Genomic DNA, 13,297 nt, shown 5'->3' on the forward strand with positions numbered 1-13,297 from the left:
CTGATTTTCTTTTCATTTTTAAATAAGACTATGACAGACAAAAAGTATTCTTAATTCTACAGTAAATATTTTTCCTACCAAAATAATGTCAAGTGCACTTTAACATATGACGGTTTTGCCACCATTTACGCGTTATTTCAGTGATTGCATCACAAGCTATGCCAACAATTTGATCGAGGAAAAAATTTTTAAAAACGCACATTGAGTAGCTTTGTAAATGGCACTGAAAACCCACGTAACAAAATCCTCCCCGCTTAGGGCAAAGCACTTCAAATATCCCCCTTAAAAACAGCCAGCCCACCAATTTGCTCCTGGAGAGGGAGAACCCCTCAGGCTGCATTCCCGTTACGCCAGCAGGCAGGGAAAAGCGACCGGTCTGCCGCCTGTTTCAGCAGGAAAGTACCGGGCTTTCGGGGGGGGGGGGGGGGGAGGGGGGGGGAATAACGGTTACGATTCGGCTTGGACCGCCGGTACTCCGCCCCGCCATGGGGAAAAGGCAGGAGAACCGGCCTGACAGACGCCACGGGAGCCGAGCGGCCCCGGGCACGAGCTCTGCCTTGCGGGGGTCACCCGCGCCCGCCGTTTGTCCCGTCGAAACGGGCATTAAGGCGGGCCGAGCGCGGTGGCCCGAGGGCCGCCTGGCGCCTCGCGGGACGGTTAACGCCCGCCCCAACCCGGCCGAGGCGGCTGGACAGCCGGCCCGCTCCCCGCCGGCCCCCCGCCTCCCTCGCCCCGCCGGACACCGCTCTCGGCCGCCGGAGGCTTCGCGCCTCACGCCCGCCGCTCTTCCGACAGCTCCCGCCAGCCGCGGCCGGCGTCCCGGCCCCGGCCCCAGCCCCGGCCCCGGCCCCGGCCCGGCGGCGCTACCCAGCATACCCCGCGCCGACGCAGGCGCGCCCGTGCGGCCGCTCAGGAAGAGGAAAATGGCATAAACAACCCCGAGCGCCGGGACCACTGAGGAGGCGCCGCCGCCCCCGCCGCGGGCCGCGCGGCCCCTTTAAGAGGCGCGGAGTCGCCCCCTCCTCCCCCTTCCGGAGCCGGAGCCCGGGGTGACGGCGGTTCCCGCGCCCCTTCCCCCTCCCCGCCCCCTCCCTCCCGCCCTCCTTCCCCATGGTGCCGACCCCGGCGGCGGCGGCGGGGCGGTTGCCATGAACAGCAGCGGCCTGCCCTGCTCGTCGCCGTCGCCGGTGGTGGGGCCGCCGCCGCCGGCGGCGGGGGTCGGCGTGGCGGGGCCGGCGGCCGGCGGGGCGGGGGCCGGCTGTGGCGGCGGCGCCGTGAAGCTGAAGTTCTGCCGTTACTACGCCAAGGACAAGACCTGCTTCTACGGCGAGGAGTGCCAGTTCCTGCATGAGGAGCCGGGCGCCGCCCCCGCCGGCCCGGGGCCCGCCGCCCCCCTCGGCGGGCTCCCGCTCGGCATCCCCCCGGCCGCTGCCGCCGCCGCCGGCGGGCCTGGCTACCCGCCGCACGGGGCTAGCCCGGGCCCGTCGTCGTCGGCGGTGGGGCCTAAGAAAGCCGAGCTGGGGGCGGGAGGCGGCGGAGGCGGCGGCGGCGGGGGGCTGGATGGCCCGCGGCTGGCGAGTGAGTGCGGCGGGGCGGCCCGGGGGTGGGGTGGGGCGGGGGCGCTGCCGCGGGGGGGGCGGCGGGGGGTGGGGGTGGGGGGCGGTCGGCGCGTTGTTCCTGCTCCCCGACACGCTGTGGTGCTACCGGAAACAAATAACAACAGCAATGGTGGCGGCGGGGGTCCCCGGGTCGCCCTCCCGGCCCGCTGCCTTGCCGCCGGGGCTGGGCGCCGCGGCGGTCTCCGGCGGGCGGGACGTGGTTGTGCCGGCCGCCCTGGGGCGCGGTGAAGGGACCCGGCCGGTGCTGAGGGGCAGGAGCGGGCAGGTGTGTGTGTGTGCGTGGGAGGGGGCGCCCGGGACGGCTGGGAGGGGGCAGCAGCTCTCGGTCGCTTGAGCGCTGGGCTGGGTGCCGGCTCGCTGCACCCCGGTGCCCCGAGTCAGGGAGGCAGGGCTTTTTCGAGCAGTACCCTTGCATGGGGTCTTCCAAGCAACCTATGCCGAGTTTCAGCTCTTAGAAGTTTTAAGTACTCCGGCTGAAATGCTACATTAAAAATATATAAAATAGTTTTATAAAGTATTGTGTGCATCTCCCTTATCTGCTACTGTGAGCAGAAATTGCTTCTAACCCTTCCCCCCCCCCCCTTAGCTTTCCTATGCAGCCCCTTCTCAAATGCTGAAAGTTCAGGTTGCCTGTACGCCGTGCAGAGCAGCATTGCTGCTCCTGCTTGGTTATGTATGCATCTTCCTACCGTGCGGTGCAATAGTTGGATGGTGTTTGCAGTAAGCTGATTTTAATAATAATTCTTTTTGTAGGTAAAGCAGCACTTGGCAGCTAGGAAAATGTGCTCTTTCAGGAGCGTCATGTCCCTTCGTATGAGTATATTGAGCTTGGTTGCGTTATTGATCTCTGTCATAAACCTGGCATTTGTTTACATTAAATTACTTGACTACTAAATGCTCACAACCATATTTTTTCTGAAATTAGGATGCAGCCATGCTGAACATCCTGTATGTAGGTTTTTAGTGCTTAAGACTTGTTTCAGGAACCTGCAACTGCTGTTTTGCCAGGTGTGGTGAGCTTGTGCCACTGAGCAGTATTATCTCTGTAGTTGGTAGCTTGTCAGTGTCTACATTAACACAGCACTGTCATGCCTACTGTTCCAGGAGGAGCCTATAATATAAAATTGCTTAATGCTTCCTGTTAAAAGACACTATTTTCAGATTTTGATCATTCTGTCAAACTTCAGGTGTTGAAGCTAAAGTCTTTCTTGCCTTTTACTTTTTTTTTTACAGGTAGAAATATCCTGGAGAGATTCAGCAGCAATAAGTTGATCTTTGATCATTTTTCTTTTGGACACAGTTAGGCATGAAATACACTTTTTCCCTATGCAAAAGGAAATCACCAAAATCTGTTCAACTAGGGGATTCAGGCTTGGGGAGAGGGTGCATAATTTGGCTTGGGGGTAAAATCTTGTACATGAAGGCTGTTCTTGTAAAAAGGAGTTCCAAAATTTGCCCAAGACTGAAACCTAAGAAAAAAAACCACCCCAAACCCAAAAAACCTCAGAATTTGCTTGTGCTCAGAGGCTGATACTGCTGAGCAGTTAAATTTGAAGAACTTGCTTCTATTGAATGTATTAGAGGTGTAAAACTACATAGAGCTATATGCAGTCATACCCATTGTGAAGAGTGACGGCACCAAGAATGGACAAACCCATTCCATTGCTACCAGTGATTACCTGCTGGGAAAGGCACCTCACTTGAAATTATAGGAGGCAAAAGCTTGGACTGGTAGAAGAAAATCTGAAAGGAAGGAGACTATCTAGGGAAAAAGGGTGAGGAGAGAGGAATTGAAGAGCCAGGGAGTGGGCCCAGTTTCATATTTAAGCTTCCTTGCTTTGGTGTGTAGCTGTAAACCAAGGAAAATAGTTGTTCAAAATCTGGAGTTGATCTGTGTAGGTACTGACAAGCTAGTATCCAAAATCTTTACCTTGCTGATGAGCCATGGTGCTGATAGTGGGATTTCCAAGTGGATGGAATGAAAGAATTATTTCTATGGATGTAGGAAGTAATACACAAAGTTGCATTAAATAATAAAGCTCTGAGGTTATGAACATGAAATTGGGAGTTACCAAAAATCACCTGACTGTACAGTCTTACTGACTGTCTTCCTTAATTCAGAAGTATTTGGTGGTTTTTAGTTGTTGGATGCTGTCTTCTCTTCTTCCTTCCTCACTGGACCCTAGCCTCATTCAGTGCACAGAGCAGATAATGCTCATTGACTAATTAGCTATGTAGTCCTATTTATTGTTAAAAGTGGGTCAGTGCCTCATTCTAACATGAGTGTTACTCTAATCCTGCTCTGACTACAGGATTATTAATTTACTTACAGGTTTTCCTGTGGTAATCACAAAGGCTCCCCAAATACTAACATATTTTTACAACATAGGTGATAGGAATGTTGAGTGATAAGGAGATGAATGGTGAAAACACAAGAAATACTCCAGTGTAGAAGTATTTCAATATGAAGGTATGGGGTAGAATGAGCAGGTGACATCCTCAGAGCTAACAAGAAGTATCTTGCATGACATGTGGTTAAGCAATTCTGTGTTGTAGATGTTTTGGATACTAACATCTGCCAGGGATTCCAAAAGCGATCACATATTCTTGGAAGAAAACTCTGCTTAAGATTATTAAATGTGAAAAAAATCATCTTTGAATCAGACTTATCTTTCCCCGCATATAGCTGAGAGCCTGCTGGGAAATCCTTGCCTCATGCTCATGCTTTTGTACACGTATCTGCTGCCGTCCAGCGTCAGAGATGAGGTAGTGGGCTAAACGTGGCTTTGGCCTGGCTGTGCGGCTTTATATGTTCTTGGGGAACAAGGCTGACCATGCCAATGAGCTCTGCCTGCTCTCAGAAGACAGCACTGCTGCCCACTTCCCCCGCCCCCCCTCAAAAACTGACACTTGGAGTATATGTGTTCAAAGCACTGTTCCTTCTTCCCCCAGAGCTGTGAGAACTCAGCCTTCTGCATGGTTCACCTTCCCTATGTAAGGTGGCTAGCTGACCATCTACAAAATCGGAAATGTAGCTGGTATTAACTGTCTAGTTTGATTAAAAAAAAAAAAGTATAGGACTTATAGCACAATATAGGACTTCAGTGACAAAAAAAAGGGGGTGGGGGTGGGGGGGAGGGAACAGAAATAAGTTTCTTCCAGATTTCTTAGTTGCCAAAATCTGTACGTGGTTCTTTTCTAATAGATGCATGTCCTGAGTGTCAGCCCAGGGAGCAGTAGTACCAATTCAGAGAAGGCTGTAGAAGGAGCAGAGGTTGGGAAATGACTGTTGCTTGGCATTTAGGGGAAAAGATTTGATTGATTAATAGGATTTTAAGGAGTAGCCAGGGGAAGGATGGGTAAGGGGCATAACAGCATGAAAAATTTCTCTTGTGTCTGTTCTCTGGCACTTTCTGACTTCTGTTAGAAGCAGACCAGCCTGCGTTGCAGCATGCTGCTGGGTCGTTCCTAAGGGCACTGTCCCTTCTTGATGCTGTGTGAGGGAGGGTAGAGAAAAATGTGGCATTAAAATGTGTCATGTCTATACAGAAGTGGACAAGTTAAAGTTGCACAGGTGACTGCAACTGTATTTGTTAGCTTTCTGGTACTTTAACAGATGTAATACTTTTTCGCAGGTAGACCTTGTACTGTATGTTAGTAGATAAAAGCTGAGGTATGGCTCTAAGCATTTATTAACTCCCATCCCGGTTTTTGCCATCAAGTACATGATACATAGCACTCGCTCATGTCACCTCGTCTGCCATTCCTACAGAAGCGAGCGAGCAGCGGAGCGCCCGGTGCTCCGGGGGCCGGCGGTGGCAGCAGCGGGTGGGCGCCGCTGTCCGGGGGCTGCCGCGGTGGAGCTGGCCACGGCGGCGGTGCTGCTGCCGCCGGGGAGCCCCGTGCCCGGGGTTAGCACACCCTCGCCTCCAGAGACATCTGGTCCTCTACCAGAAAGCCTTTCTCAAAGCCCGCCTAGGAAATCTGCTGAGATAACAGGCCTGCGTTTCTACGAGGTGCCCGCAAATGCTTCCCCAAGCGGCCTTGCTCTGTGTTTCACCCCGGCTGCTGAGAAAGCCTGTCTGTGAGGAGACTTTGTTGTCAGCCTGTGAGGTGGTGGAAAAAGGGTGTCAAGGCTTGGGTTGTGTTGAGTTACCCTCATAAAAGCATTATGGCTGTTTTTGTAGCCCACCACCCGTGTGTGATGTGGATTGTCGCAGCAGCAGTGGATGGATCGTGGCCATCTCTGTAGCAACTCTGTGCAATCGCTTGGTGGTGAGCTTAGTGAGCATTACTGCTTAGGTTTTGTGAAATCCATAAATGTGCGAGGCTTGGGGTGGAAAGGCCTATACATTTGTATACTTTCAGCTTTTGAAAAGGTGTTTAGGTCTTTACCAGTCCATTGCTTTTAAACAAAATGATACAGTGGACACAGAATAAAAGGAAAGATAAGCTATTCAGCAAAACAGATATTAAAGGTAATCTGTTGGATTACACTTCTTAATGCAATGAAACAATGGTCAGGATTATTCTAAATATGGATTTTTCTTATCTTTGGTAGCATTTCAGTGTTTACAGCTTGAAGTATTTAGAAACAGGCAGTTACCTCAAACTTACATTTAAAAGTATAGTTGTGGTATGTCACATAGTGGTTGCTTTTCCCTGGGTTAGTATGTTCTTTGCTTGTGTACAGAAAAAAGGTATGCTAGTAGAGGTGTATGGTTAGAATTCTTTTTCCAAATCTGTTTGTACTTTTTGCAAGTGATGCTGTATTAGTTGTTGTATACCTCGGTTTTCTTTTTTACAGAGATGTTTCCCTTTTAATTTTCCTGGTGCCTTTTCCAGGAGTTGATAGATGATACAATTTTCATCTTGTTTCACTCTGAATATTTTTAAGAAATGGGAAGACAATTCCAGGAATTGAAGAGACATTTGGAGACAGTTAGAGACAATTGAGAATTGAAGAGTAAAAACAATAACCAGTTAGAGATACATGGGAGAAAATGAAAAGTACTGATTTCACTTAATCACTTTGTGTCTTATGTGTCAGCTCCAGAAATCGGGAAATTATAGATGTGGACTTTATTTTTGCTTTTATGTGTTTCATGTGGAAGTGAAATAAGAAGGAAAATTATTGGGGGGACCTAAGGAAAAAGAAAGGAGGGAAGGAAAAAATTTTCAAACTGCCAAGTTATACGGGATTCTGAGGGGCAGTTATAGCATATGAAACTTTAAAAATGGAATACACTATTAATTGGCTTTGAAATGGATTGTATCTGTTTATATACTTTGTGGGTTTTTGGTTTTGTACGGGAAATCATTCAAAGTCCAAATATTCCACAGGAATTACAGATACCTGAGGAGTACTGGTAATTATTTGTTTCTGGTAGTACCCACCCTGTATTTGGTATTGAAGAATGTAAAGAAAGCACTATTACTGTTGAAATTGTTTTTCTGCTCCAAAGGCAAAGATGAAAAGGAGTGTGCGTGTGTGATAGCTACATTATGCGAGCAAACTCTATATGCAATATCTGAATATTTAAAGTTTTGATAATGTTTTTTTTTTTTTTTAAGACACAGAGCATCCCCATTTAGTTTCTATCTAGCAGGTATTAGATAACTGATTTTTTGTAGGTGTCACTGTAGGAGTGGGCCTTCAGGAAGGATTTGAGTGCCCAGAAAATAGTGACCTTGGGGACCAGCTCAGAAAGAGTTCCATGTGTAAGGAACCACCTAGAAGCAAATTTAGACTGCTGCGGGAAAAGTGGAAAAATGGTAAGTGAGGGTGGGGTGATAAACACAGGCAGAAGCGCTTCTGTAGAACCTCAAAAGCAGAAAAAAAATCTTGGTTGCGAGGCAGCTGATGAAAAGGGGGTCAGTGGAGGGATTTAGATAGTAAGCTGATGTGGATGATGTTTTCCTGATCTGTTGCTTTCTAGTAAAGACGTAAAGCATTACATCGCCAGAAAAATGGCGTGGTGAATCATTGTGTATTAGAGATGCGTTGGAATAGATCACGCTCTGTGTGTGTGCGCGCGTGGCGTGTGTTCATTCCATGAGTCTTTCAGGAGTTAAAAAGTTCTGATTATGTGATTGTTTTGTTTGATTTTCAAAAATATTTTGTGCTTAGAACTTACTCGTATTTTTTAGTTTAACTTCTGACAGCCTTTTACTCCTGACCTGTTTTTCTTTTAATTTGAGAATGGAGATTTAGAAATAAAGTACAGATACACAAAGTGAGAGCAGTGAGGAGTTGTCAGGTTGTTTATGTGATAAGCAACTGCTGTAGTCTGTGGGTAGACTCCCTCAACTTCATTTGGTCTAATGCAATTGGCAGTAAAACCTTTTATACATTCTCCTCCATTGCTGTGAAAAATGTTGTAATGTTCTGTTCAGGTTATCTGCACGCATTTCATACAACTATTTATACAAAAACAAGTTCAATTTTAAGTACAGGGAGGCTAAGAGCACAACCTTAAAGATGTGTGCTTTGAAAAATTTGATGCAGTTTATTCAATAATTTCATGCAATATATTAGGACTTATGAAAGCTTTTGGAGAGGTTTAGCTCTGAAAGCTATCATAGTAAAGAACTGCATTACTTTGAATTGCAGTCTCTGGTAACAGTAGTTCTGATGACTCTTTCAAAAGAAACAATTTTAATTTTTTTTATCGCTGTGCTTTTGGACTTGGTCCATCACAAGGAGTCTTGCTGCTCTAGACTCTGTGCCAACATTTTTACAGAAGAGAAGGATGGCACCTATCCTTGTTTTCAGTCTTTATAAGATACTTCTATGATGTGAGATAAATGAAAAAAAAAAAAGCCCAGTCACTGAATATTATGGTAAAAATTGCTGTTTTCCTTTGCTTGCCCATGAATATCTCATCGCCTAGTGGGAGTATTTGTAAATAAGGCAGCATTTCCTAAACTGTTTTGCTTCCTGTCTGCCTTTCAGCCAACTTGGTTCATTTGTGCTGTCTGCCCTCCAACTGCACTCTCAGTCATGGCATCGTAACCCAGGCGTGCACTTTTACTTTTGCCTCTCATGCCTGAGGGGTGTCATTCACTTTCTTTGTCTGTTGTCTATTTCAGTGATTCCTAGTCTGTTTCAAAAACATTGCATTAAATGGGAGCCATAAAACCACCAGAGAATCCACTTCCCCTAATGAGTTGCAACAGTAGTGGCACTGCAGGGACAGTAACACTGAGATGCATGTTGTAGTATGTATCCTGCTTGTGAGCTGTTAAGAGCTGTACAAGTGAGGTTAGCACCACAAGCACATGATTATTTCTTGATACAAACATGTCAGTATGAAAAAAGTAGGACAAGCATAAGCCCCTCTGATGCCTCAGTGCTTCTAGGAGACTAAAAGAACACAAATCTTAAATGACTTGCCATAGATAGGCTTTGTACAAAAGTTTTATTGTTCTTGTCTCAATATTAGGATAGCTATCTTTGTGTAAAATTCCACTGGAGATACAGCATTGTAGTTTTTACTGCTTTGTATGTATCTGAGATAACACCTTGTCCTTGGTGTGCACATGTATGCAATAAGCCTATGATCCAGTTTACCAGGCTGTGTTGAGGTGAGAAGTGCCTGCACTGTTGCAGTGCTGGGAGTTTAGATCAAGATTACTTCTATATGTAAAGTCTCTTCCCAGCGTAAAAATAATTATAGCACAGTTTTTTAAGCAGTGATAACAGCAAAATGAAATTATTCCAATTCATGTTTTATTACCTTGCCAGAAATCTTTAAATTGTTGCTTTGAAAAATATATCAACAAAAATCCATTGTGATCTTTCTTTAGCCAGCCCATTCATTTTTGTATATACGTTACTGTAAAGGATCCTTTTCTTAAGAACAGTTTCTGAGATCAGTGCTGATACTAAGTTCATGAAAGAAGCAGTATAGGATATCTTAGTACTTGTTTACTGGTTAGTAAAATGTTAGAAAGAAAACAGCAGAAATGCCATCTTTTCAGATAGTATTGGTATTCAGATAGTGCAAGTATTAGACAAAGTGAGCATTAAAGTAAAACCAACTGAAACCCACTGATTCTGTTGAAGCATGTATGCTGAGTATATCACAGTAGTACTCAAGCACTTAAGCTGTGATGAGCTCCTTTGTTCCTGAAAAATGTCTTTGTAATAAGTGATGCAAAAATAACTATCTGCTTTTTTTCATCTTTGGTGCCTGCATCTGATGGGAAGCCTACTTTCTGCTAAAATTCTGTGGGAGAAGAATTATATAAGAAGATATTTATTTTTAATTGCAGTTGTCACATTAAGCTGCAGTGTTACTCACCAAGCAAAAAATTACTAAGATAGTGTGTATAAAAAGTAGAAAAAGTCTTCTGAATTTCTCAAGATGTTTGATTTAATTTCTTTCCAGAATTGCCAGGATGTAACTTCTGGCTTTAATATTGACGGAATTTAGATGTTTCTTCTTGTTTTCACATGTGTGCTTACATAACAAGTTAGTATTTTTTTTTTTTTCCCCCGCTGGATTCCTAGTTGTTCCCTCACACATCCGTCTTTTCTTCTCAGATCTGCCTAGTCAACCTTTCTACTTTTGTAAGGAAGTTGTTGCTTCTCTCCAAGGAAGAGCCTGTTGAAAACATACACAATTTCAGTGCATGGGTAGTACTGTTACACAACAGAAACACACATTCCTTTGACAAAAATAGCCAATTCAAGACTTTCCTAAAATTGTCAAAACTTACTTACCTGAAGTTATAATTGATGCTTTAAAAGAGAAAAGACATAAACCTCATAGGAAGTTTTTTATTTGTTATTCTAATAATGTTGTGTGCAGAGTGTTTGAAAGTGTGTGCTTGCAATTGTTATATAGGGAAGATCTGGACAGGCATATTGAATGTAGGGTCTGATGTAAATTAGTAAACACAGGGGAATAAAAACTTTCTAAGGACTAAGGTCTTCTCTTTCCAGTTGAGACTTCTGATTCTTTTTAATACCACACCGCTCATGTGGTGAAGTGTGGTCACTTCTGAAGACCTTCTCCTGTGGATTGCTTATGATAAATCACTTCTCTTTTTTTCATGCTCTGAACTATTGTGGGCTTCCAGAAGCAAGTGAGAATTTATGATTTGCCAAATGTTTGGCAGAAGGAGGATAAAAGCCACCTACCTCTCATGGAGAAGGCCAGGTGCCAAATACAGTAAAACTGCCTTGGCTGTTTAGGTGTTTGCTGACGTTTCATCACTGTAACAGCTGAATGTCCTTCTTTAACAGAAATGAAGTACATTGTGAACACTTTCTTGATTCTACAGACAATGCAGGAATTACTTTCTTCTTTTTTTCCCTTTGTATTGATGTAAGCAGCATTTTTTCTGTTAGTCTTAATTTTCTTGCTTGTTACTATAGGGAAGTTAGTTTAAGGAAGCTAGTGTTGCGTTTTCTTCTGAAGGCAATAGTTATACTTACCGCTTCTAGAGCATTCTGTTCCAAATATGAGCTACTGCCAAGAAAACTGCCCTCTGTTCCACTGAGCTTACTTCTGATGGTTTTCTTTCGATTGTTCCTGAAGAATTTTTTTGGTGGTCTTGGACCCCTCTGCTAGAGGTATGCAACAGAAAGCCTCATAGTTGAAGGCCATCTTGAAATTGCTATGGTACCAATAGAATTGAGTGGTACTGGAGCGGCACTGGAGTACAGTAATTTGTAGTTAATGGCACAAGGAGGCTGATTGGTATGGCCAAACCATTGCACGTCAGTAGAGAAGTGTTCTTCACACAGGTAGAGAACAGAAAATACTCTGAAGTAGCTTCTGCTATCTGGAGTGCCCAGTTAGATATCTGTGTCCCAGCAGAAGGCCTAAATTGTAGCTTTGAGCAGCTTTAGGTGCTTTGAGTAGGCTTGCATAACAAATACCAGCAGTAGAAAGGTAGCAGTGTAATTCCCAGCAGCATCTTCAGCCTTGCTCAGCTCTGGGGTTGCTGCCTGAAGCCTGCTCTTGCTTGCAACTTGAGTTGCCTGGCACTGAGGATGCTTCAGCCAGACTAGGAGCAGAGCAATCTGGTGCCGTACTTGTGCCCTAGCAAGGCTGCCGGCAGCAGTTCCAGTGCTTTGTTTGGAGATAATGGGTGACTGCAGCTGTACCAGCTGTCTGGAGTTAGTGGAGGTCAGCTCTGGGTTTTCTTTGCACCAAGGGGGCTCTTCACATGCCATGCTGCTGAATGTGGCAAAATTTGCAAGGCTTTGCTTTCCTCTTTCCAGCTGTAAGGATATTGTGTATTAACTGTATGTGCTGAATGGAGAAATGAAGGTATGTGGGTTCTCACATTGACTCTAGCATAGTGAGAAGCAGTGTGAGAAGCAGAAAGAATTGGGTGCTGCTTATTTCTTCAACAGGGGCTGAAGGGTTTGTAAAGCTGTTGGTGTAATTTGAAGGAGTCACTAGTTCGTTAAAAATTGGATAGAATCTGGAGTTTCTGACAGAAGTGTAAGATGAAATAGCAGTTATACTGCGGAAATTATATAGTGTACCTTGAAATGACAGTTGTCCCTGGAAATGAAACAGTTTCTCTTTGGTCTTTTACAGTCAAGATGTAACATAAAAACTGCAGCAGTTTTTGATAATGGCTGGAATGCAGGCAGAGAAAGCTATATTGGAAATGCATTTTTAGGATAAATAAAAAAATGTGAACTGTGAATAATTTATGGGCAAACCAGACTGAAACTACTCCTAATTAAACACGGATTTACCATCTTTTTGTTTTCTTGTGTGAATGAGTCCTAGTATTTTTCATGATGCCTGAAAATGCTTGTGTTAAAATGCTAACCTTGACAGTGTGAGTTAGAGACTGACTGTAGCAGGCAGGATGAGACAGTAACTGGCATTACTGCAGACGTTTTCCCTGATTAATATTTTCCCTGATACAATAGTTCAACCATAAATACTTTTCTTAGGCTTTTGAATGTACATTACCTAAATGAAGGCAAAAGAGGGACAGACATTTAAAGGACAAATACAAAAAGCTTTGTCTTTTTTAGGGCTGTAGCAAGAGGACTTCTGAAGTTTCTGTATGTGGCTGGCTGTTCTTTTGAAATTATGAAGAAGCATCTAGGGCACGCATAGTGGAGGGAACTAAAAGAATAGGAAAATAAAACTAACTTTTAAAACTTAAAAAAAATATTATGTTGCAATTTGTTAGTAATTGGCATCTTTAAAGTTTCTTAGGTGTCTCTCTCAAACCTGCAGAGTATACAGATAATGTTCTAGAGTTGGCAGCAAGAATATTTTTTGCTTGCAAAGCTGATATAGATTGCCACAGAGGTATTCAGTTTATTTCATATCTTTCACATACAGCTCTTCATTTGAGGTGCTGTTGGTGTTTACCCCTGGCTGGCTAGTTGATAGAGCTCCAGGCTCAGGGAGTGCAGCTGGGCAGTCTTTCCTTCTGTTTGTAGTATGGCTGCTGACAGTCATTCTCCTCTTCCAGCCCTTCCTATGACTTCATCTGGCTGTACTTCTTTTGCTGTTTCCTGTGCCTACAGCATGGAAATGGCTCACCAGGTTATGTAGTCTCTTTTGGAGGGAAAATTCCCATTCTGATTAAATTTTGAGGGGTTATAGTCAGTGTTCCTTTAGCTCAGCCACAAAGTTGCATTTTATTTCCTTTGAGGATTAGGATCAGGAAGTTGTTTCCAGGTGTCA

The 13,297-nt window shown here is 44.8% G+C and overlaps 1 protein-coding gene across 11 annotated transcripts in view; it reads left to right on the forward strand.

The window, feature by feature from the left end:
- Positions 1-932: 932 nt before the first annotated feature.
- PAN3 (poly(A) specific ribonuclease subunit PAN3) overlaps positions 933-13,297 on the forward strand; it is an 81,961-nt gene continuing 69,596 nt past the window's right edge. For 7 of the 11 annotated variants that reach the window (XM_056329044.1, XM_056329046.1, XM_056329045.1 and 4 more), the window contains exons 1-2: positions 936-1,578; positions 7,254-7,394. In XM_056329044.1, the coding sequence (XP_056185019.1) occupies positions 1,149-1,578; positions 7,254-7,394 (571 nt within the window). In that variant the 5' untranslated portion in view covers positions 936-1,148. Of the gene's footprint in view, positions 1,579-7,253; positions 7,395-13,297 lie in introns of all 11 variants that reach the window. The other 4 variants (XM_056329049.1, XM_056329055.1, XM_056329053.1 and 1 more) reach the window with 3 other exon arrangements.

The sequence above is a fragment of the Falco biarmicus genome, chromosome 2 (genome assembly GCF_023638135.1).
Source record: "Falco biarmicus isolate bFalBia1 chromosome 2, bFalBia1.pri, whole genome shotgun sequence".
Classification (NCBI taxonomy): domain Eukaryota; kingdom Metazoa; phylum Chordata; class Aves; order Falconiformes; family Falconidae; genus Falco; species Falco biarmicus.